The following is a 25672-nucleotide window of genomic DNA, read 5'->3' as shown; positions in this document are numbered from 1 at the left end:
GTTCTGAGCTGTCAGCACAGAGCCAGTTGCTGGGCTTGACCTAAGGAACTGCGAGATCATGGCCTGAGTCCCAAGTTGGATACTTAATTGACTGAGCCACCCAGGCAGCCCCTTTTTTTTAAAGTTTATTTATTTTTGAGGGGGGAGGGGCAGAGAGGAAGACGCTAAATTTTTTTTTTTATTTGTTTTAATGTTTATTCATTTTTGAGAGAGAGAGAGAGAGAGAGAAAGAGAGAGAGACAGCACAAGTGGGGGAGGGACAGAGGGAGACAGAGAGAGACAGAATTTGAAGCAGGCTCCAGGTTCCAAGCTATCAGCACAAAGCCTGACGTAGGCTCAAACTCAAACCATGAGATCATGATCTGAGCCAAAGTTGAACACCCAACGGATTGAGGCACCCAGGTGCTCCCAGGATAAAAGATTTTTTAAATAAAAATTAAGTATATTTGAAGTATATAACATGTTGATTTGATACACATATACATAGTGCAAGATTACTACAGTTAAGCCAGTTAACATATCTCCTCACATAGTTACCACATTTGTGAGGAGTGCACTTGAAATCTACTCTTTTAACATATTTCCAGCGTTCAAAACAAAATCAAATGTAGTCATGCCTTTACATTAGATCTCTAAACTTATCCTATCTAACTACAAATTTGTACCTTTTGACCCACATCTCCCCATTTCCCCACCAACCACCATTCTACTCTCTACTTCTATAACTTTTACTTTTTTTTTTTTCTAACTTCACACACATTTGACCCTTGAACAATACAGGGGTTGGTGCATTAACTCCTTGCCTAGTCGAAAATGCATGTATAATTTTTAACTCCCCCAAAACTTAATACTTAAAGTCTGCTGTAGACTTGGAAGCTGATGAGGCCACATAAGGCAAGCTGACCCCCCATCCCCCAAATCACCTCCCCCCAGGTGGGATGTGTGTGACATTCCTCAGGCTCTCCTGGCTTACCGAAGAACAAAGGAAAGGAGAAAACAAATGGTTAACTGGTTAACTGATAGAGATCACAGTCATGCAAGGTATGAGTCTCCATCAGTTTACAAATGTCTTAGTAAATTACAAGAAAAAGGCAATCTTATCAATAGCCTAATCTCCAGGAACTCCCTACTGTCTTAATGATAGTGCTTTGTTAGAGGGAAAAACAGCCTTAGCTTGACAATAGTAATCCAGTAATACTTGAATCTTCTTTAGCATATGGAAATCCCATTAAGAAACTTCCTCTTGACTTTATCTGCCCCAACTCCATGTGTATAACCAGTCACTCTTCACAATCCCAGTGCCTGTCTTTCTGTCCACAGGCCCTGTCCCCTGTGCTTTAATAAAATCACCTTTTTTGCACCAAAGACATCTCAAGAATTTTTTCTTGGCCATCAACTCTGGACCCCCATTACTCTAAAATCCCATCAGAAGCCTCACCAATAAAAAAAAAAGTTGATTAACACATATTTTGTATATTACCTGTTTTATATATGTATTCCTACAAAAAGTAAGCTAGAGAAAAGAAAATGTTAAGAAAATCATAAGGAAGAGAAAATACATTTACAAAACTGTACTGTATTTATTGAAAAAAATCTGTGCATAAGTGGACATACCCAGTTCAAATTCACGTTGTTCAGGGGTCAACTGTACATATCTTTTTTATCCATTTATCTGTTGATGGGCACTTGTGTTGTTTCCATATCTTGGCTATTGTGAATAATGCTGCAATGAATATGTGAGTACAGATATCTCTTTGAGATCTTGTTTTCAACTTCTTTGGATATATGCCCAGAAATTGGATTGCTGGAACGTATGATAGTTCTATTTTTAATTTTTTGAGGAGCCTTTGTACTTTTTTCCATAGTGGCTCTACCATTCCACATTCCAGCAACAGTGCACATAGGTTATCTTTTCTCCACATCCTTACCAACATTTATTATCTCTTGTGTTTTTGGTGACAGCAATTCTAACAGTGCGAAGTAATATCTCATTTTGTGGTTCTGCTTTGCATTTCCCTGAAGATTAATGACACTGAGCATCTTTTCATGTACCAGTTGGCCATTTGTAAGTCTTAATTAGAAAAACATCAATTCAGTTCCTCTGCCCATTTTTAATCAGATTGGGGGGGGTGTTGCTATTGAATTATGTGTTCTTTATGTATTTGGGATTTCAATCCCTTATTGGCTATTTGATTGCAAATATTTTCTTTCATTTGACAGGTTGCTGTTTCATTTTGTTGATGGTTTCCTTCACAGTAAAGATGCCTTTTAATTTGATGTAGTCCCACTTTTTTATTTTTGCATTTGTTACCTTTACTTTTGGTTTCAAATCGAAAAAAAAAAATCATTGCCAAGACCAGTGTGAAGGAGCTCACTTCCTATGTTTTCCTCCAGGAGTTTTATGGTTTCATATCTTAAATTTAAGTCTAATCCATTTTAAGCTGATTTTTGCACCTGGCATAAGATAAGAGTCCCATTTCATTATGTTGCATGTGGTGGTCCAGTTTTCCCAACCATTCACTGGAGATTGTCCTTTCCCCATTGTATATTCTTGGCTCCTTTGCCATAAAGTAATTGATTATAAATGCATTAGTTTATTTCTGGGCTCTATTCTCCATTGATCTATGGGTCTGTTTTTAAGCCAGTATTATGCTGTTTTGATTACTATAGCTTTGTAATATAGTTTGAAATCAGGAAGAGTGATGCCTCCAGCTTGGTTCTTCTTTCTCAATATTGCTTTGGCTTTTGGGGATCTCTTGTAGTTGCATACAAATTTTAGGATTGTTTTTTTCTATTTCTGTGACAAATGCCATTGGAGTTTTGATTTTGCATTGAATCAGTAGATTGCTTTTGGTGGTATGGACATTTTAACAATAATAATTCTTCCAGTCCATGAGCATGGAATATCTTTCCGTGCATCTTCCTTAGTTTATTTTATTAATGTCTTAGAGTTTTCTTTGTACAGCTCTTTTACCTCTTGGTTAAATTTATTTCTAAGTATTTTATTCTTTTTCATGTAATTGTAAATGTGATTGTTGTCTTAATTTCTTTTTCTGATAGCTTGTTGATAGTAGATAGTAATGCAACTGATTTTTGACTATTGATTTTGTATTTTGTAACTACTGATTGCCTTTATTATAACAGTTTTTGGGGGGAGTCTTTAGGGTTTTCTTTTTTGGCATTATCCAAGCAAATCCACCATCACTGTGCCCTGTTACCATAGGGCTTTTGTTACCAACTATCTCCAAAGTGCTATAACCAGCCCCTATTACAAAGAGAATTTCCTGTTCCTGTCACCCCCAAAAGGTGTGAGAGTCCTCAGTCCATGCCTCATCTTATTAGAGGTTACGTGAGCAAAATCTGCATAATCTAATAAATGGCAATTTCACAGTTTCACCTCACTGACCTTCCACTCAAGAGTTGATGACTGAGAATGTCTTGGCTCAGTGCCCTCCTTCACAACCCCTTTATTAGCTTAGGAAAGCAGTTTTACTGGCAGCCCCAATGAGGAGGATTAGAGGAGGATTTACTTATTTTCACCACTTGTTGAATCATTCCATACAAAGATTACAGGCAAAATAGTTTCTTTCTACCTAATCTATGTCAGGTTAAGGAGGAAAGGGACCCAAAGACCTTTTCAGAGGAAAAATAAGAAATGAACAAAGCCTGAGTAGAGAGCTTTTCTTGACGGATGCCAGAAACAATCTTTCTGTCGGTGCCTCAAAAATTGTCATTATCCCTGGGTTTAAAATCTGGTAGATATTGACCACGAGCCAATTTGAGAGTCGTGAGTTCCCTCAAAGGGAAGTGCCTTTGTCTTATCAAAAAAGAAAATACACATATATATTTTCTAAAAAGTTACATTTACTCTTTTAATCACTGCAGAAATGAAAGAAATAGTTTAGAATTGAATCAACCTGAGGTTTAAGTATTCCTGAAATATAAGAATATTTTTTCTGTTCATAATGTCATAATTGATAAATCCGCCTTTTAAATTGACTCTGTGCTGGCTCAGTTGGTCTCAATGATTGCAGACCCCAAACCTTACTTTTTATTGCAAATATTTGGTAACAACACTTTTACCATTTTAAAACAAAATTCACAGATAATATAACCTTCTTACAGTGTTAAATATATAATGTTCTAACTGTAACAAATGAATAACGAAGAAGACAGTTATTTGTAATAAAGTAGTATATATATATACATATATATATATATTTAATATATTTCAATGTGTAAATGCTCAGACATGATCACCAAAGGAGACAAAATCAGGCAGTCTGATGTTGGCACCTATTTCTAGTATCTACCTGAATACAACAGCTACAAATATTGTTTGCAGGTTTGTTCTGTTGTATTTTAATGCCATAGATGGTGTCACCATTGATAATGTGATTTTCCAAAGGAATGAACAACTCTTGGTAAAGTTCTGAGGAAAACATAATAAAATCTTTCCTCAATATCCATGCCATGGTAGCTACCTTTCTGGAAAATTCAGAAAATTAAAACTATACCTAAAAACACTATGCGTTTATGAAAATAGAATAAAACCTGACTAACTGCCCTAATTATTATTTACATATGTTTCACTTCATAAATGTCTGGAAGAGCATTCAAATACACAGTGAGACCTGGTAATTATTTATTATGCAGACAGTTGTGTGCAAGACAAAATGTCTCTGACCCCAGCCACAATTGCCAGTAGTATACTCTTATGATTTGGATATTCAAAAATGGCCAGAGAGGCCAGTAATGCCCCCACTCCTGCATGAGATTCATTTTCATAGTAATGAGAAACAGCAAACAGACAAATTGAAAATGTCCACTTATTTTCTAAATATTGATGATTAAGTTATTTTATGTTATGGAATATTGCATTTCTATATTTTGGGTAATATTTCATAGAGGTCCACAGAAATAGGCCCTTTATTATGATATATAATAATATAGGGAAAAGCATAATGTCTGAGCTTAACATATTAAAAACCTGGAAGAGGTTATAACACATTTATTTTACAAGCTAGCAGATATTATGATAGTAAGACATAGATATATAAGAAAAGAAATTTGATGTAATTTCTGTAAATAATTGTTTGGAAATTTTAATGTTTTACTATTTGTATTATTCTATGCTATTTATTTTTGTTATATTTTACTAATTATTTTCCTACAAATTTTATGGATGTAACAGATTTTCTTAAAACTTTTGTAGATCTTAGAAATTTCCTTACAACTTTTATGAGTCATGAGAAGGAAAAAAAACTAAGAAAAAATGGTAAAAGAAGGCAAATAAGAAATAAAGGAAATATAACCTTAAAAAAAAAAAGAACAGATAAAAGAAATTTCAAAACAGGAAAATTTTGGTAACAAGTCATCGATACAGCATGTTGCTCCTTTGTCTTCCTCAAAATTATTTTCTATGACTTAGTAATTTTAGTGATCATAGAAACTCACAGGGATATTTCTTATTCATCTGATAAATTTGTGGATCCATAGAGTATAACAAATTAAGAGAAATCTTTAAATTCTGAACTTTATTTTGCTGGGAAAAAAACCTTACCTTAATTCATTCCATTCTTTTATCCCTAGCACCAATCACTTTAGGTTTTCTGAAACATTAAAAATGAAACTGCATCAGTTCCTTGGAGAGTTTCAAAATTATAAAACTTTGGGGAAAATAGTAGAAATATGAGCAAGAAGGGAAAAAAACCCACAAACCTATGTATCAACTTAGCAGCCTAATCTCATAGTCTAAATTAATTTTTCCTTTTTTTTTAAAGTTTATTTATTTATTTTGAGAGAGCATGAGCTGGGGAGAGGCAGAGAGAGAGAGAGAGAGAGAGAGAGAGGATCCCAAATAAGTTCCATGCTGTGAACGTGAAGTCTGAACGTGGAGTCTGGCTTGAACTCAGGAACCATGGGAATAGGACCCGAGCTAAAGTCAAGAGTCAGACAAGGGCCAACTTAACCTTCTGAGTCACCCAGGTGCCCCTTAAATTAATTTTTATTTAGATTTCTCAAAAGGTCTTTTTTAAGAATATTGTTTTTGTTTAAAGACTTGTAACTTTAAGGGTAGAAGGTAACTCTAAAAAGTATAATATTCTGTTTCCAAGGAAAATCTAAATTAACTGTGGCTCAAGACATCTAGAATTATTTTCAAAAAACATAAAGGGGAAAAAATTAATCATTTCCTTAGGAACTCATTTTAATGCTTACCAGCATATTGGTGAGGAATATTATTTAACTTATAGTTTCACCCTCATTTATATATGTTTAGTAAACTTTTAAATGATTTTTGGATTTATTAAGGATGTTGATCCCATGTTCTTAAACTTGACTTTTTAAAGGACAAATCTAGATAGCCTTGTTACCGCAGAAGGCTGCAAGGAGTTCTGTTTCTCTTTATTGCTAGATAAGTGACTTCCTACCAAAGTTATGATAATCTAGAAAAATGTCTTACTGCTCTCCACCCTTATCTATTATTTGTCAGGGTGGGAATTGAATGGACATCTTATCTGGTTAACCAAGTAGAGTTTGTGCCTTTGGGGCTGATTCATTGCCAGGCTTAATTTACCTAAGGTTAAGTGGAATGAAAAGAACTAGAGGGCTAAATCTGTCCAAAGCCTGAAAAAGACCATATTTCAAACTGATGAAACCAAAATAAGCTGGTGAAACTCAGAAACCATTAAACCCATGGTACCTACATGGTCCAAGTAGACATTTTATACTGGAAAATAATGCTGTAGTGCAGCTCCAAGAGGACTGAACATCACTAGTCTTTCTCTAGACATCATTTAGAGATGGCAGGGATTAAATAAGAACTGGAATGAATGCTCTGACATTTTATAGTCTTTTTGTTTGGCTGCATCAAGGCATGGTTTTAATCAAGTAAGGAAATAACGCTTCCTGCCTCTCTGTGCCCATTTTTACTCCCAACATAAAGGGATTCTGAATACTGTGGTTTGTGGCTAGCGGCACAAAAAGCAATTCCATAGGTCAATTATCTTTTGTTTACAATGGCTTCCCCCAAGAACAAAGAGCAGCAAATCAAAGCAGCTAATTGCTGTTACACTCAAGAAGATTTCATTATAAAATGCAACAGTGTTGTTACAGTCACTTGACTGTGCCACCACATATAAGTAATAGATCCTAAAGAACTGGTAGGGAAGGAAGCAAACAAGGATGACTCCTATAAAAAAAAGGTTTTTCAGCTGGGCCCAGAACTCCTGGTGGGACAACAAGGAGTGGCGTAGCTTCCGCACCATTGACATAATGATGAAGATCTGGAAGACCAAGAGAATCACTGCAATGGCTATAACAATAGTGACTATCATATAGTTGATAACTTGCACATGGGCACGAGCAAGTTCTTTGTGGAATTTAAAACAGTGTTTCTCATCATACGTCTCAGAATTTCCATACTGAGAAACAATCAGGGGTACCACAATGACAATCACCAGCAGCCACATGCCAGTACTGGCCGCCACAGCATGCAGTTTTCTGTAGAATTCCACTTTGTCCTTGCGCTTGAAGAAGATGAGGTACCTGATGACCAGGATCACCACATAGAACAGGAATGTGAGGTACATGTGGATGTGTAGCATGGCGCTCACAAATTTGCAGAAGGGCAACCCAAATGTCCAGATGTGCTTGATGAGATATGTCAAGCGAAAAGGCACTGTCACCAAGAAAACACTGTGGACCACCACCAGGTTAACGACTGCTGTGGTAGTCACCGACCGCGTGTTCATTTTCACCAGCAGGAACAAAATAGAGATGATGCCCATCAGTCCTCCAATGAGCACTATGAAGTAGAGCCTGGTTAAATGGGGTGTCAATATAGGACTGCAGGAAGAATTGTTGTGGTCAGCCATATTTCAGAAGTCACCTAGAAGAGACAAAACACCAATATAACTGACAAAGCTTCCAGAGCTTTGTTCATATCTCCTTCCTAGCATTGGCAATATGACTTTGTCACTTATCTGTGTATATGATATAAACTTTATGTACCTTAAGAATAAAGACTATGTCATATGCATATCTGTATACTTGAGACTGAAAACATAGTTAAGTCATTGATTGTTAAGCTTTAATAGGTTAAAGACTTCATCGAGAGGCCCCCAGAGACATGTATGTATGTACATAGTCAAAACAGTTTGCATAAAACTGGATTGCAGACCATCTGAAGCTGACACATGGATACTATGACAGCCAGTGGGGAAAAATTATAGCATGGAAGGAAAGTTGAGTAGATGCATTAAGTGTACAAAATATTTCTCTTTTAAGTATGATTCTAATTCTCTAATTCCTTCCAACTCATCAGCAAATGATGCAAGAGTATTCATAATTCATTAGGATGCTAAATAGTTTGGCCAAGGAAAATCAACTACATCGAAGCAGCAATAAACAATAGGAGTGCATATGTGAATTTCTCACCATAGTTATGTTGTAATCTAGCAATGAGGCCTTGGCTAAATTCTCATGGGTCCCACTGAAAACACAGCATATCTCCCAATTCTCCCATTCCCACACCTTCAAATTCGTGGAAGAACCACTATCACTTTTCCTCTGAAAAGATCCTTTCCCTAAATAGTCTGAGTCCCTTCTAACCCATTATCCACATTCTAATTTATTATTTATTAAATGAAAGAGTTAGTAATCCTTTAGTTACACTAAGTCATTTCTTTTCTTACTTAAATTCCTTCAGTGGCTTCCCATTTCTTTTTTTTTTTTTTTTTTAACATTTATTTATTTTTGGGACAGAGAGAGACAGAGCATGAACGGGGGAGGGGCAGAGAGAGAGGGAGACACAGAATCGGAAACAGGCTCCAGGCTCGGAGCCATCAGCCCAGAGCCCGACTCGGGGCTCGAACTCCCGGACCGTGAGATCGTGACCTGGCTGAAGTCAGACGCTTAACCGACTGCGCCACCCAGGCGCCCCTCCATTTCTTTCAGAGTAAAAAAATCCTGGGGCTCCTGGGTGACTCAGGTCATGATCCCAGGGTAATGGGATCCAACCCTCCATCAGGCTCTGTGCTAACAGTGTAGAGCCTGCTTGGGATTCTCTCCCTCTTTCTCTGCCACCACCCCCCTCTGCTTGTGCATGCATTCTCTCTCTCTCTCTCTCTCTCTCTCTCTCTCTCTCTCTCTCGGAATAAGTAAACACTTTTTAAAAAATCCTTCCATGTCTGCAATGTTCTGGGTCATGGCAAAATCTGATCCCTTGAGACCAGATTTTAAAAATGATCTAGAGGTGAAATTGACAGAATTTAATGGATTGTATATAGGGAAACGAAGGGGGGGGGGGGGGGGGGAAGTATCTCAGTCACTCCCAGATTTCTAACTTGAACAATTGTGTGATTAGAGATCTGTTTACTGACACCAGGAAGACTGAGGATCATATCTGAGGAAGAGCAGTAATTGAATTATACTCTTAGTACCTGACCTCTGTAACACATTTGCAGTTATTCTTACTCACTTCACGAATGTCTCTTCATATAATCAAAATTACCCAGCAGTTAAAATGAACCACCGATGAACTACAAAAACATTATACTGGTGTACATGTAAATCATATATTCTCAGAAGTCCATTCTTAAGGTGTGAAAAAAATCTTTCCATGTATGAAACACAAATATACATAGGTACACAAATGGACAAAAGTATATCTATGGCATGAAAACTTCATAAAGAGGGGAGAAACAATTAGGTAACAAATGGCTAAAAATGTTCTTTAAAGGGGAGATAATTTTAAAAGTTAAGGAAACACTGTACTAAATAAAAGATGGCAGCCACAAAAGACTACATATTGTACATTTTTTTTTCTAGAAAATCAAAATTAATGAGGCAAAAGGTGAGTGTAGTCCAGGACACAGGTAACAGGGGTAGGATTGGCTTCAAAGGGGTCTGGGAGAGTTTATGCAGAGATGGAATGTTTTATATCATGTTGGTTACAATTCTAGTTATTTGTCAAAGCTCAACAAATTGCACACTTAAAGTTGGTGAATTTTCTGGCATATAACTTATACCTTAATAAAACTAATTTAAAAAAAAATGATAATAACCTGACCCCAGGAAACCTCTGCTTTTGTGGGCATGGAATAGAATTTCCATGTGACCCACTTAAAAGATTCTTTCATGTTATACTTGTTCTATGTGCTGTGTAATATTTGTATTTCCCTTTTATTCTTCCCTTTGAAAAGTAGTTCCTTCAAGTAAACATTTAATTATATTGTGTTTGTATCTGAATTAATGGTAAATGTGTCACTGTAAGTTCTGTCCATCATTTTCTTCAGCTATTGAACTAGAATCTGGACTGATTTCTGAGAGAAGAAATTATAATCAGTCTTATTTGAGTCATTTGTCTCAAATACTCCTTCTTTCTTATGTATAAACTGCTATGATCTCTGTTCCCTAGTTCCCAGACATTACAAGATACTGTGTAAAGTATTACAGAGTAGACACCTGCTTTTTTTTTTTTTTTAATGTTCATTTATTTTTGAGAGAGAGAGACAGAGCACTAGCAGGGGAGGGGCAGAGAGAGAGGGAATCACAGAATCTGAAGCAGGCTCCAGGCTCTTATCTGTCAGCACAGTGCCCAATGTGGGACTTGAACCCACAAACTGTGAGATCATAACCTGAGCTGAAGTTGGACACTTGACCAACTGAGCCACCCAAGAGCCCCTAGACACCTGCTTGCACCAGCTAAAGTGGATTTTGTTGTCTTCAGTTAACAACCCTGGCAAAGCTGATCAATTCCTATTTCTCCTTTAAGAATCCGCTGAAGCAGGGGGACACCTGGGTGGTCCATTTGGTTGAGCGGTTGAGCCTCTGACTTTGGCTTAGGTCATGATCTCGCGTTTGTGGGTTCAAGACCCACAAAGGGGGTCTGCTTTGGATTCTGTGTCTCCCTGTCTCTCTTCCCCTCCCCTGTTCATGCTCTGTCTCTCTCTGTCTCTCAAAAAATAAAATAAAACATTAAAAAAAATTTTAAAAAAAGAATCCACAAAAGCAGGGTGTCCTTCAGGAAGCCTTTGATAATCTCCATTTGCAATTCAGATAGTGTGCCATTCCTCTTTGGCCCCATGGAAAATGCACCACGCTTGCTTCTATTATGGCATTTATGACATAGACCATAATTCTCAGTTACGCTCTCTCCAAACAAGACTAACTACAGAAGAATCATGTTTTCCTTTTATCCACAGAAACTAATGAATTTTTAAAATGAATGTAAATATCGTTATTGAAAACTAACATGCATATATAGTAGAGTGCTCAGCTGTATGTATATAGCTCAATGAATTTTAAGAGTAAACATAGCCTCACCAAAGGTAACCTCTATCTTCATAACTAACACCATAGAGTAGGTCTATGAACTTTGAATTTTATATGAGTTTAATGTCCTTTGTGTGTATGTAGCTTCATTCACTCAACATTATGCTTTGAGATTCATTCACGTGTATAGTTTTAGTTCATTCTTTTTGTGGTATATTAGATTATTGTATGAATATGTCACAGCTATATTTTTGATGGATAATAGTATTATTTCCAGTTATAAGGCTATTATAGATAATGTTACTCTGAACATTCTTATAAATATCTTTTGTAAAAATAAGTATGTATTCTGTTGGAAATTTACCTAGGTGTGGACTTGATGGATCAGAGGGTATACCTATTTTCCTGGGGTCAAAGTCTTTACACCTGGAAATTATACAAATGTCTTTATTTACCTAGTTGATTGTCTAATATAATATGAACTGTTGTTAAAGAGTGCAGCCAGGGTTGCCTGGCTGGCTCAGTCTGTTGGGTGTTGACTTCGGCTCAGGTCATGATCTCGTGGTTTGTGAGTTCGAGCCACGCTGACAGCTCAGAGCCTGTAGCCTGCTTCGGATTCTGTCTCCCCTCTTTCTGCCCCTCCCATGTTCATGCTCTGTCTTTCTCTGTCTCTCAATAATAAATAAACATTAAAAAAAAAAAAGAGTGCAGCCGATCTCTTTAAGACCTGAAAGAAGGTGGAGCATTTGAGTGGCTCAGTCAGTTGGCCTCAAGTCATGATCTCATGATTTGTGGGTTCAAGCCCCACATCGGGCTTTTTGCAGACAGTGCAGAGCTTGCTTCAGATTGTCTATTTCCCTCTCTTTCTGCCCTACTCTGCCCATGCGTTCGCTCTCTCTCTCTCTCTCTCTCTCTCAAAAATAATTTTCTTTTTTTTTTTAAAAAGGACCTGAAAGATGGTAGGGGATATAGTTGCACTTCCATGGAGATAATCCATTACTAGTACAAGGAGTCAGGAAATTTCTTTAAACAACATCTATAACATTTATTTGCTGATGCTATTTAGATATCTCATCCACATATCTTCATCATTTTTCCTCTTCTCGAAATATTCTATCCTATTTAATCCCCTTTGTGTATCCTTGAGATCTAAACTCAGATTCCATTTCCTTCAGGACTCCTTCCTGCCCCTTAAACATTTCAGCTGCTTTCTCAAAATGCTTTACTTAGGTGCCTCATTCCTTTCTTCACTGCTTTATTAATTCCTAGTTTAATTCTTTATTTTAGGCGTTTGTGTACTTGTTTTAGACACTGGATTTCTTTCAGAAGTAACATTATTTTTTTAATAGTAGGCATGAGTTGTTAATTGAATGAGTGAAATAATGGTAAAAGACTGCTTTGACTTTATTAAACATATTCTTGATACGGCCCCATTTGGATTTAATCCAGTAACTAATGTCAAGATCCCAGAAATAAACTATAGACCCAGAGCAAACTCTACTAAGGGAGTAAGATTGTCTCCCTGTTTCTCCATGAACCACCTTGCCTTGGCAGGGATCTCTTCTTTATCTGTGATTGAACCTTGATGCTCAGCAAGAAGCCTGGCCTCAAACCAGTCTCCCTCTGCCCTCTTTCATTCCCCTCTTTAAAATCCTTCTTCGTTCCTTTTAGTGAAAAGAATGAAGTATGACATCTACTATGCCATAAAACCTTTTGCAATCTGACCCCAACTTATGTTTCAAGGTGAACCTCCTATTATGACCTTCTCCCTACCCCTGTTTCCTCATCCTGTGCCTTGGACTTACAGACCTTCATGCCGTTCTTAGAATGTTCTCTTTTAAACCTCCAGGTCATTTCTTCTCTCCACAGACCCCAAACGTACAGCTGGACACTGACACTGAAGTCTAGGTTGTATGATAAATGGTTTTATATCTCTTATTTAAAAACTTCCCCTGGCCTCCCGTTGTCTCTTGGAGGTGTATAAACTTCTTAGCATGTCATGCTAGATCCCTGCCACTGGCCTTTTATCATTCTGTACCTAGCTTCTCTGCCACTAGAGCACCAGGATTCCCCTGCTCTGCCTGAAAGATTTCTTCATTGTTCTGTTTTGACCTCAACCCACGCATAGCTGAACTCCTGGGTTTACCCTGTGGTTTGGCTGGGGGCTGTTTCCTTGTGTCTTGGCATTTCCCTTCCCACATACTTGCTTGGGCCTCATTGGTCATTGCCCAAGGCTCGAGGACTACTTTAATATCAAAAGTGAGACATGGAAGTGTCCTGTGTGGCTATTTTATAAGGAATCCATGGTAGAGCCAACATCAGAGACCAATCTCAAAGTGAGAGTCCTAAAAAATTGTTAGAGTCCTACAAAATGGCATTAATTAGTCCACATCCTCATGAGTACATAGACATCAGGTCCCAGATCCCCTTCTTTCTAAACAGAAAAGCAGCTATAATCAACTTGGGATTTTCCATTTCATTTAAGGGACTCCCTGCCACAGACTATAGATTAAGTAATAGCATCGCATCGATGTTTCTTATGTATGTGTAGTACATAGTGAAGATTCTGAGGTGAATAAAACACACCTCTGCATTTAAATCTCTTTCTATCTGATAGGGGAGAAGACGTACATAAATTATTCATAACACAGATATATTTAAAAATGCACCAATAATTCAGAAAGGGGGGTGATTAACACAGTGGAGACAGAATGTAGTGGCAATAGAGTAGTTCTTGGGCACAGATGTACAACAGATGCTGCATCTTGAAGGTTGTTTTGAAGTTCCAGAAGCAGAGAAGAGGTAGGGCACTCCAGGTGTAGACAAGAGGCTGATAAAAAACATGGATCCATGTTCAGAGAATCACCTGTAGTTTGATGTGCCTGGAACATTAGGCAAATAAGCAGAATACGGGCAAATGTCTGTAGATGACACTTGTCATCATGTTGCCCTCATGTTGCCACTCTGAGGATTTCCTATTTTATCCTGAAAATTATGAGAGATGTAAATTTTAAAATGTAAAATACCATTTAATATTTCAATTCCAAAAGCTGGGTTTTGGCAACAGAATGGAGAAAAGATTGAAGCGGGGCAAGACAAAAAGAGTGATACCATTAGGAGGCTATTATGCTGATCAAGTTTAAATATCATAAAGATTGGTGCAAGTTGGTACCACCCAGGGGAGTTTTGGGGAATTTTTTGCACCCAAACTAAACAGAATTGAAGACTCTGGGGTTGGAGAAGACTTTGTGTGCTTCAGGTATCTCCGTTAGCAAATAGTGACATCTTCATATCAAATCAATGATAAAAGGACAGGAATAGTCACTGAATATTTTAAGAGAACAAATGCCGTATTAAAAAGTCACTAAACCCCTCAGGCAAAGAACTGAGAGTCTAGTTAGTTTTCTGAAAGAGAAAAGAGGAAAAAGTAACTTTAAATGTAATTGATACTGTCAAAGAGAAGAGAATGATGTGAAATTCAATTATAGTTGTTATTGAATAAAAGATGTACTGAACCAACACAATTAGTGAGCTTGTAAGAATGTTCAGAAGGATTCCCACAGCTGGAACAACAACAAAAAGCCTAAGAGATAGGAGATTTAAAAGAAATTCTAAGAGGGGTGCCTGGGTGGCTCAGTCGGTTCAGCATCCAACTCTTGATTTCGGCTGGAGTTGTGATCCCAGGGTTGTGGGATTGAGCCCCATGTTGGGCTCCATGCTGTGTGTGGAGCCTACTTCAGCTTCTCTCTCTCTCTCTCTCTCTCTCTCTCTCTCTCTCTCCCCCTCTCCTGCTCCTCTCCCTGGCTCACTCTCTGTCTCTCTTAAAAAATAATAAATAAAAGAATCTAAGAAACACCTAGGGCAAATCTAGAAGTTCCAACATCATCTGGAAATAGCAGAATGGAATGAAACATTCAGATAAATAGTCGAAGAACATTCCTTACACGTAAAAAAAGATGATATCTTTATGTTGAAGGATCTAACTAGTGCTTAGCTGAATTAATAGAAAAGACTCACATTAGGCACATCAGGATAGAATTTCAGATCACAGAAGACAAACTCACATATCCACTTGGATGTCTAACAAACATTTCAAATTTAGTATATCTAAAGCTGAACTACTGTGCTTTCCTCCCCATCTCCCAAACACACATACACCATTCTTCCTGATACCCTCCCAGGCTCAGGTAATAGCAACTACTTTCTCCAGTTGCTTGAGTAAAAAACCTGAAAGTCATCCTTGATTCTTCTTTTTCTCCCCAAATTCACCTACACTCCTTAACCAACCCTAATCCTTCCTCCTTAAAAATAATCTACTGGACCAGATGTTTTTCTTTTTTTTTTTTTAAAAAATTTTTTTTTTTTTTTTCAATGTTTATTTATTTTTGGGACAGAGAGAGACAGAGCATGAACGGGGGAGGGGCAGAGAGAGAGGGAGACACAGAATCGGAAACAGGCTCCAGGCTCTGAGCCATCAGCTCAGAGCCCGACGCGGGGCTCGAACTCCCGGACCGCGAGATCGTGACCTGGCTGAAGTCGGACGCTTAACCGACTGCGCCACCCAGGCGCCCCCCAGATGTTTTTCTATAAAGGACATTACTGAGACAATTGGCAAAACATGAACGGTCTCTAGATTAAATAATAGCATTGCATCAATGTTTTTTTCTTGACTTTGATCATTCTATGTCATTATATGAGTATGTCATGTTCTTAGAAAATATACACTATATATCATAAAGGCATCATGTCTTCAACTTACTCTTAAATAGATCAAAAAATCGTAATAATAAATATATATGTATCTATATATGTATATATACATACACATACATGCATGCATAGATACATATATATAAATTGAAAAACAAATGTGATAATTATTATAATTGGGGAATCTGTGTGAAGGGTATATTGGAGTCCTTTGTACCATTGTTATGCTTTTAATAGGTATAAATAAAATTATTTCTGGGGCACCTGGGTGGCTCAGTCGGTTAAGCGTCCGACTTCAGCTCAGGTCATAATCTCATAGTTTGTGAGTTCGAGCCCCATGTCAGGCTCTGTGCTGACAGCTCAGAGCCTGGAGCCTGCTTCAGATTCCGTCTCTTTCTCTCTCTCCCTGGCCCTCATCCACTCACACTCTGTCTCTGTCTGTCTCTCTCTCAAGAATAAATAAACCTTAAAAAAATTTTTTTAAATTATTTCTAAGTTAAGGGCACCTGGCTGGCTCAATTGGTGGAGCATGTGACTCTTGATCTTGAAGGTTGTGAGTTCAAGCCCCATGTTGTGTGTAGAGATTACTTAAAAATAAACTCCTAAAACATTATTTCTAAGTTAAAATTATGAAAAGTAGCATCTAAAATATGTCTACTCTTCACCACTTACATTGCTATAACTGTGATTCAAGTTGCATCATCTTTCCCTAGGAATATTAGACAAACCCATAAATTCTCCTTTCTTTGACTCTTGTCTCCCTTGTTGTCTATTCTCAACTCAGCAACCAGCATGCTCTTTCAATGTCATTCTTCTTATCACAATTTTCTAATGGCTTCTTATTTCACTCAGACTCAAATCAAAATTTCGAAAATGGTCTATTAGGCCCTACAGAATTTAACCCCACCTCCTCCACATTCTCTCTTTGATCTTATCTCCTACAACTATCACTTTCATTGGTATATTCCAACTAAGCATAATAACTCCTTGCTTTTTCTCAAACTTCGCTGGAATGTTCTCACCTCAGGGCCTTTGCACAATGAAGTTTCCTCCTCAGGAGTATTCTTCCCAGATATCTGCACAGCTTGATCTGTCCTTTACTCCCTTCATGTTTCTGGCCAAAGGTCATCTCAGTAATTTACTTCCTCACTTTCATATTTAGTATGTCAATACTCCACTTTCACACAGCACACCTCATCTCCTTTTTCTATTTTGTCATTCTCCACAGCATTTATCACTGACCCACCATATGTTTTGTTTGTTTGTTTGTTTGTTTGTCTTCTTGTTGCCTCCACTAGAATCAAGTCCTTGAGGACAAAGAATTCTGGTTTTTTTCACTTTTTTACCTCTAGCATCTGTAATAGCGCTTTGTGCATAGTAGCTCTATTATTAAGAAATAAATAACTATCGAATGAATGGAACCAAACATCCTAAAAGTTCCCATAGAGAAAAAAAAAAAAACCACAGATAATCTATAAAAGAATTAGAAACAAACCAGCATTAGACTTCTGACATATTAAATGCTGGGGGGAAAAGAATCTGAATGGTTTTGAAAGATGATTTTGAATTTAGAATTCTGCTTGCAACCAAACCCGCATTCAGAAGAGTAGAAAAGCATTTCCTGTTACATGAACACTCAGAACGTTTACCTCTCTCAGATCTTCCCTGAATTATTAATGTAAATTCCAGCAAAATGAGAAAGGATGTATGGGATACCAAAAATAGAATAGTGAACCAAAATATAAGTGAAACAGCGAAATCTATACTGTTACCACACAAAACTAAAATATGGTTTCAGCGTGGTGGGGGTGGTGAAAATAAAAAGGAAAAGTTCTATGTTAAGATTTTTGTTTTATTGGGGAAGGGATTAAAGGTAGTATTTATCAACCAGGTCACGATCTCGTGGTCCGGGAGTTCGAGCCCCGCGTCAGGCTCTGGGCTGATGGCTCAGAGCCTGGAGCCTGTTTCCAATTCTGTGTCTCCCTCTCTCTCTGCCCCTCCCCCGTTCATGCTCGGTCTCTCTCTGTCCCAAAAATAAATAAACGTTGAAAAAAAAGATTAAAAAAAAAAAAAAAGGTAGTATTTAATTGCAGAGAATCCAAAAACTATGAGTTTAAACTTTTGATGAAATTTAAGAATGGTCAACTTGGTGAATAGATGTTGGTATGCCTTACAAATTATAAGGAAAAATGAAATACAGTAAAGCCAATAAATCTAAGCAAAGGAAGGGAGGAGAAACAATAAAACAGAAAACAAACAAGAAAAAATGGTAAGTAGACAAATTTAAAAAGGAGAAAATTAGTGCAGACACCTCTGAAATCACTATATTGTTCCTTCCTCTTCTTAACTAAAAAGAATTGTATGCATTTCTGTGAATATACTAAAACCCACTGAATTGTACACCCTTTTTTAATGTTTATTTTATTTATTTTGAGAGAGAGAGAGAGAGAGAGAGAGAATTCCAAGCAGGCTCTACACCCAGCACAGAACCTGATATGGGGCTCAATCCCATTACCGTGAGATTATGACCTGAGCCCAAACCAAGAGTTAGATGCTCAATTGACTGAGGCGCCCAGGCACCCCTGAGTTGTACACTTTAAAACAGTGCATTTTATGGTATACAGATAATATCTCAATAAAGCCATTATTTAGAAAGAGAGAAACTATCTGAACTGAGTAATGAGATAGGAGAGAGGAGAAGGAGAAATGGTAATGAGAAGGAGAAAGAGAATTATTACTGACAAGGTAAAGAGTTAAGACAGAAACAATGGTGCTAAGCAACTTACTCCCTTCCTGTTGGGAGGAGAGAAGAGAAGTGTAACGTAAGAGTCCTGGCTAGACAGATAGCTCAGTGGCCTGGTCCCTTTGACCCTACACTTCATTCCTCTTTGCTTCCCACTCCATCCCTGGATTCACTTCCTCCTACCGCACTGCACAGATGGGCCTGTGGGTGAATCCATTCAATATGAGAGAACAAGAGCACTTGTCACTGTTGTCTCGCTTTTTCCTCATTATGTTTCACACCCATCCTTGTCCCCAGAAATGAAGGATCCACAAAAGATGTGTGATTTACCACTGTGTCACCAGGGCCAGAGGGACACCTGTACCAGGGATCAGAAGACAACATCACAAAATCTTAGAATCAGAATGAAATCTAGAGATCACCACCATTTAAACAGAGGAAGACACTGCAGACCACACAGGGACTTTTTGTTAATCTAACAAAGCAGTCACTATCTAAACCTCAGGTCTCCTGTTCTAGTCCAGAACTGTTTTCATGACACAAGACCACTATGGAAAGAGTACAGAGGTCCAGAGACATTAAAGACAGCTTCTGAGTGGCAGAGCCATGATTGAAGCCCTCCCCAAGGATACTTCTTCAAGGATATCAGTTAGGAGCCAGGATGAATATTCTGCCCAGGTAGAAGAGGCAGAACAATGAGAAAAGGTTGTTGAGGACAAACAGCTTCCCTGCCTGTGAGATATCCTCGGAACAAATTACATTTTGTTATGTTTATTGAAAAAAAAAAATAGGAGCATTCACTTTAATCACTCTGGGAAAAATCAAGCAGCATTTTATCCAAAATATTTTGAGAAAAGACTCTGGAATGAGAGCTCCACATTAAGGATAACTTCAGGGTAGCTAAAAAAAAAAAAAAAAAAAAAAAAAAAAAAAAAAAAAAAAAATATTTCCGAAAATACCAGAGGCAGTGTGAAAAACAACAAAACATAAATGTCAGGTCAACAGAAATCCATTTGAGATAATTATATGCCTAAGTAATATACATGAAAAAAAAATCCCCCTACATTTGTGTGTGTATGTTTGCCTTCTCTCACAGTCCTCATCTTTGCTATTCTATTTCTGTTTGAAAGGAGTCTCCTGGGTGTTCAACTAAAATTATAAAAAATGCTTGCTTAGGCAGTGTCAAATAAAGTTACATCTGTAGTCTCACTAATCAAAAAAATCAGTTCCAGCCAACAATAACATTCTGGGTTTGAGCTATTATCTCTCCAGTTAATTGAGTTGTTAAACATTGTTCCTGACTTCACAACTTCTGGTTACCCATAAAGGAAGTGAAAGCTGATGTCAGAACCCCATGAGGTTGAAACTCAGAGGTTTTGTACAGAGCGAGAGTTACACTGCTTAGTAAGCCATCTTGGCACACTATTTACCACCTATTTTCTCCCCAAATAAGGAGAAATCTGTGAGGTCTTTCCATTCCTGGGGAGAACTTTGCACACATCTCTAGGCCTATACGTATTAAAATGTGCTATGAATTCTTGTCGTACACTATACTCTCAGCCCTCAACGAGCAAAGCCAACAATGAAAGAAAACTGTCAGAAGTTCTACAGGTTCTTCTGTTCAAACCATGGCTCCCCTTCATATCTAAATAGAGCTCTGGCAAATCCTTGATCTCAGCTGAATATAATCTACCAACAAGTCAAGATGCAATGGCCAACAGAACACCTAGGAGGACCAGGAATGGAAAATTACTTTAGAGAATGTTGAACCTCTTCATTAAGGGAAAGATGGCATTTCATTTGGGAATTACCAACATCTGTGGTAGGAAGGTACCATAGCTTCAAGGGTAATGGAAAATATAAGCTTACTCAGAAGAACTTTCCTCAAGTCAAAGCTGCTGAGAAATTAGCCAGACAATTTAGTCAGAAATTAGCCAAGCCTCACTCTCCTCCCTTTTTAGTCCCAGGTGCCTCTGGATGTATGCTTTTTTATCAACAACGGGTGTGTCTGTTCAACACAGTGTGTTGGTTATGATAGCTGCCCTGCCTCCGTTCCTGACACTGATGGAAATTTCACATACATTATTTATAATCCTCCTGAGAAGTCTAGGACATGGGTATTTTCTATCCCAAGTATCAGATCAGAAATTGAGACTCAAGAAGGTTAAGCAACTTTTCCCAGGTTACTCAGCTAACAAGTGGCAGCACTAGAGCCCAAATGCTGAGTGTCACTTCACTGGATTGTAGCAGTAGAGTCCTCCTGAACAAAAAAGTGGGCATTCCATTGCTGCTGCATCGCTACTCTCCCCTGAGTTGGGGAATCTGCTAGACAGTTGATCCTTGTTTCTCCGCTGCATTTGTTTATGTCTTGTGACCAGAGTATTTAAGGGCAATTAATTTGAATACTAGCAAGAGACTTGGAGAAGTAATTAAAATAGGTCCACTCAACATTCTCTAAAGTCAATATTTGCGAAGCAGTTCATCAGATTGCAATATAATAGAACAAGCTGAATTAAAATTTAATTACTAAAATTTAATTTGTCCTAAAGATAGACTCCTGAAACTTTTTCTTAATTCCTTTTTACTTTTTGAACTATGTCCTTAACCACCCCGCCCTTTTTGAGATTGAAAATCGTACTGAGAGACTGTTATGGAGGGCCTTGTCAAACTCCTCAACCCCAGACAGATCTAGCCGAGGGAAGTCCATGTGTAACCATCGATGGGCACAAGGGGCTGGTATCTGCAAGTATCTGCTGCTGTGTGCCCAGGAATCCCTGGATAAACAGCTGGGACACACCCCTCCCCTGGGAGTGCCAGGCTCGAATCATGCCACATCTTTCCTCTGACTCCCTGGTTCCTAATTAACTTCACAGCCTCCCTAGATCTTGAGCTTCCCTGAACCCCATCCATTTCTCCATGTTCTGGCACTCCTTTCTTTCACTCCATTAATTCTTTTCACCCATTAATTTAGTTGTAGCTTTCAGATCAATGACCCTCCCAGGACCAGCCAACTCTTCAGATCTTGGTTCAGCCTGACTATAAAGTTCTTAAGGCCCTACTTCCTCTATTATTCCTGCTGGCCCCTGTTTCCAAGGGCTGTTCCTGCTTCTCTTCATCCTTAACTTATTTCTAATAGAATCCCTGGAAGGATTCAATCTTTGCCTTAAGTTCTTATTTCCTTACCACTTCCTTTCAAAGTTTATTCCCCACCCTATCCCACAGGGGCTGGAATAGTATCCTGCTGAAATCCCCAGAGTAAGAGATACCACTAATTTCCTCAGTTTTGTGCTTAAATCTCAGCTTCTTTGTTCCTGTTTTGCTACCCAGCTGCCCCTGAACTGCACATTCTAACCATGGCCAAGGTGAACTCTAAGATTAGACAATTTTAGACCCTTCTTACAACAGTGACTCATGAGTCTCAGATATGTGTGGCAAATGGTAAATTTCAATATTTTTTAAAAGTTTTTTTAAGCTTATTTAGAGAGAGAGAGAGAGAGAGAGAAAGTGTGCACATGATGCAGAAGGCCAGAGAGAGAATCCCAAGCATGTTCCACACTGCCAGTGCAGAGTCAGATGTGGGGCTCAATGGATGTCACAAACTGTGAGATCATGACCTGAACCGAGATCAAGAGTCAGATGCTTAATCCACTGAGCCACTCAGGTGCCCCAAGTTTTAATATTTTTGAAGAGAGGAACTAAGTCACTAGGATCATTTTGGCCCTTTATACAGGAAAATGAAGGCCAGTTTGTCTATTAATAAACAGAGGGTAAAATCCATTTTATAATAGAGGAAGCTATTATTAATGCTGGATGAAGGAAGAGCCACCAGATATCTAACTATGGATCAGAAAGCTTCTTGGCAGATTGTTGTACAGAAGACTCATCACTGCATCTGATGGTCAAATAAAATGACCAATCTTGAGATCCTGTGACTCAACAAAGACCTGGCTATTTCAGTCATGCCTTACTCCATCTCTTAGCTCATTCGGACTTCCACCTTAATCTCAAACAACAGAACTACTTTGTAGTAGTCCTGGTTACCAAGCAGCCAAAGGCATTTCTTTGGGGCTTTCTGGTTCACTCTTCATTTTCTTAAAGGTACCTGATAGCAAATCAGCAGCTTCTCTGGATTCTGGCCACAGAATTAACCTCAGTCCTGAAGGGCTTAAAATAGAATATTCAGAAAGGACTTAGACCTTAAAGTTCCAAGGCTGGCTGAGGGGGAAAGGCAGAATTCACTAGAGATCTCAAACTTGTGTCATTGACTTGGCTTAAATATTTTGCCGTGGATGATGTTTTGTCATCACAGATGACATGCTAGTATTACTGTTAATATTCTATATTCATTTATTTATGGCTAAAACTGCCATGTACAATGAGAGTAGAAATGCCTTGTCTTTCCCATATTTTCTGAGTGAGATGGGAATTGAATGTTGGCCAGCCCCCAAAGATACATATCCAAGTCTATGAATGTGATCTTATTTAGTAAAAGAATCTTTGTAGATGTGACTGAGGATCTCAAGATGAGATTATCCTGGATTATCCATGTAGGCTCTAAATCCAATGACAGGTGTCCTTAAAAAAGACACACAGTGGAGAGACAGGAGAAGAGGAGAAGGCCATGAGAAGACAGAGGCAGAAATTGAAAATGTGCAGCCATAAGCGAAGAAGTGCTTGGAGTCAATAAGAAGCTGGAAGAGGCAAGGAAGGATTCTTCTTTAGAGCCCTCAGAGGGAGTATGACCATACTGGCACCTTGATTTCAGATGTCCAGCTCCAAAGCTGTGAGGGGATAAACTTCTGTTGTTTTAAGCCACCAAGTTTGTGGTAATTTGTTATGACACTAATACAGGTGGCCATAATTTTAATGTTTACATTATCACAAGGGGAAGAAATCTTAATTCTGGCAGAACCTCTGTCAGAATCACCCAGATGTAATGTAATGTCAGAATCACCCAGATCTGTGGGGACATATTCAAGTACAAATTGTGCTACATACCACAGCCTTCCCAGATTACAGGAGAAAGTTAAGATCATCTGATGAAACTCCCCATTTATAAATAGTAAAGCTTACTCTTCAGGCCTCTGTAATGTCCCCCACAAAACTTACGAGGAAAACTTAAAATACAAGAGTGTTATGGAGGTGCCTGGGTGGTTTAGTCAGTTGAGCATCCAATTCTTGATTTTGGCTCAGGTCATGATCTCATGGTTGTGAGATCAAGCCCCATGACAGGGTCAGCGCTGGAGATGGATCTTGCTTGAGATTTTCTCTCTCTCTCTCTTTTTCTCTCTCAGTCTCTCTCTCTCTCTCTCCCCCCTTCTGTCTGACTTCTTGATCATGCAGATGCACACTCTGTCTCTCAGCAACAACAAAAGAGTATTGTGAATTTGAGCTCTGCTTGAGATACTGTATCTTCAAATTCCATGCTGTGGTAGGCATCTGAAACTTAATATCCTCAAAGTATTTTCATATACTCTCTCACCCTTGTTATCTCAGAAGAACCCACATTAGGTAGATGAGGTTCTAGCATTAGTTCATCTCTCATTCCTGCTTAGGGCAAATGTCATGTTTCCTTTGCCCATGAGAGGCTTTTTCAAGAAGTTCCATGAATGCGTATGTCATCATTCCATTTACTTCAAATCAAGGCTCACTAGCAGAAATGATTTTCTAACCCTCATTTTTTCCTAAAGTTTCTATTTCATCCTGAATCACCATTCACTTTCTATATAACGTTTAATGTAGTATCTAACTATAAAAGTGCCTGTTGTTTTGTATATTGATTGACCATTTCCCTTACTAAGCAAGAATCTCCCATAGGGCAGTGACCATAGCTATTTAGTCCATTACTAGTCTGATGCTGGATACATAGTAAACACTAAATATTTTGTTAAATATTTGTTGAATTTAAGGCTTTTTACCTCCCTTACTAGATATAAATCTATTAATGGTGGCAACTTTCAATGTAATTAATCTATTTTATCCCAGAGAGAAGAAACAATGCATTGCAAGGCTATGAGAGCAGAAACTGATTTCCTGGTATATTACCTTTGAACAATTATATTTAAGGTGCATATATGTTCCCAAGAGATGTGTAAAGATTATATAGTAGTGAATTAGGGGCACAAAGTAAAAGAAGACACAGTCCTGCCCTCAAGCAGCTTATCCTCTCCTGAAAGAGGCGGATACATGTAGTAGAAATACATGAAGGTAGAATGAGAGAGTGCCTTGAGAGCAGAGTGATGAGAGAAGCCAAAGTGGGAGAAGGAGAAATCCAGGAAAGCTTCACGGAGAGGCTGCTTGTGAAATGGAATTGAAGGATGGAAAGGATTTGGTAGACAACAAGAGAGTAGGGGACAGAAGAAGAAGACAGAAAATGTCAGGGGATGAAACAACATGAGCCATAAAAGACAGACACCAAACTTTGAAAGGTTTGTTGATGAACAACTTGGTCTTCTTCGTTAAAACCATGAACACATCAATGAGCAAATATACAACCTCTCTGTAAGCTTTGATTATTTAGTCCTTGTTGTTCAGAGATGTCCTCAATCTACTTAATTTTGGAGGGGGAGGGAGGTGACAGTAAAAGATATGTTTGTATTTCTCTTTAATTGCTTCTATTTTAGACCATATACTGTAGACTAGAGGAAAGAAGCACAGTGTTTCCTTTTTGTAGATTTGAAAGCAGCTTCTCATTCTCACAAGGCCTCAATCTATATTTTCTGGCCACATTCCCTGCTGAGAGGTATCATGTGTTTAAGAAATGACATAAATGTTAACCATAGTCAGACACACATAATTAGGAAGGTCCATCTGTAATCAGACACCCCCCATGGTTTAGACAGGGCCTTGTTCCCTTTTAATCATACCCATCATGAAAAATTGAGGCTCATGACCCTGGCGACCTTCCGTATACCTTCCTAGGCACCTTCTATAGAGCTGGGC

The 25672-nt window shown here is 38.2% G+C and overlaps 1 protein-coding gene across 1 annotated transcript in view; it reads right to left on the bottom strand.

The window, feature by feature from the left end:
• Positions 1 to 5262: 5262 nt before the first annotated feature.
• Positions 5263 to 25672, bottom strand: part of GPR141 (G protein-coupled receptor 141) — a 46118-nt gene continuing 25708 nt past the window's right edge. Inside the window, exon 2 of the mRNA XM_047849557.1 lies at positions 5263 to 7891. Coding sequence (XP_047705513.1) covers positions 6972 to 7877 — 906 coding nt within the window. The 5' untranslated portion in view covers positions 7878 to 7891 and the 3' untranslated portion in view covers positions 5263 to 6971. The remainder of the gene's footprint in view (positions 7892 to 25672) is intronic.

The sequence above is a fragment of the Prionailurus viverrinus genome, chromosome A2 (assembly GCF_022837055.1).
Source record: "Prionailurus viverrinus isolate Anna chromosome A2, UM_Priviv_1.0, whole genome shotgun sequence".
Lineage (NCBI taxonomy): Eukaryota > Metazoa > Chordata > Mammalia > Carnivora > Felidae > Prionailurus > Prionailurus viverrinus.
The sequence above is the reverse complement of the archived record's forward strand: the minus strand, read 5'-3'. Positions and strand labels throughout refer to the sequence as shown.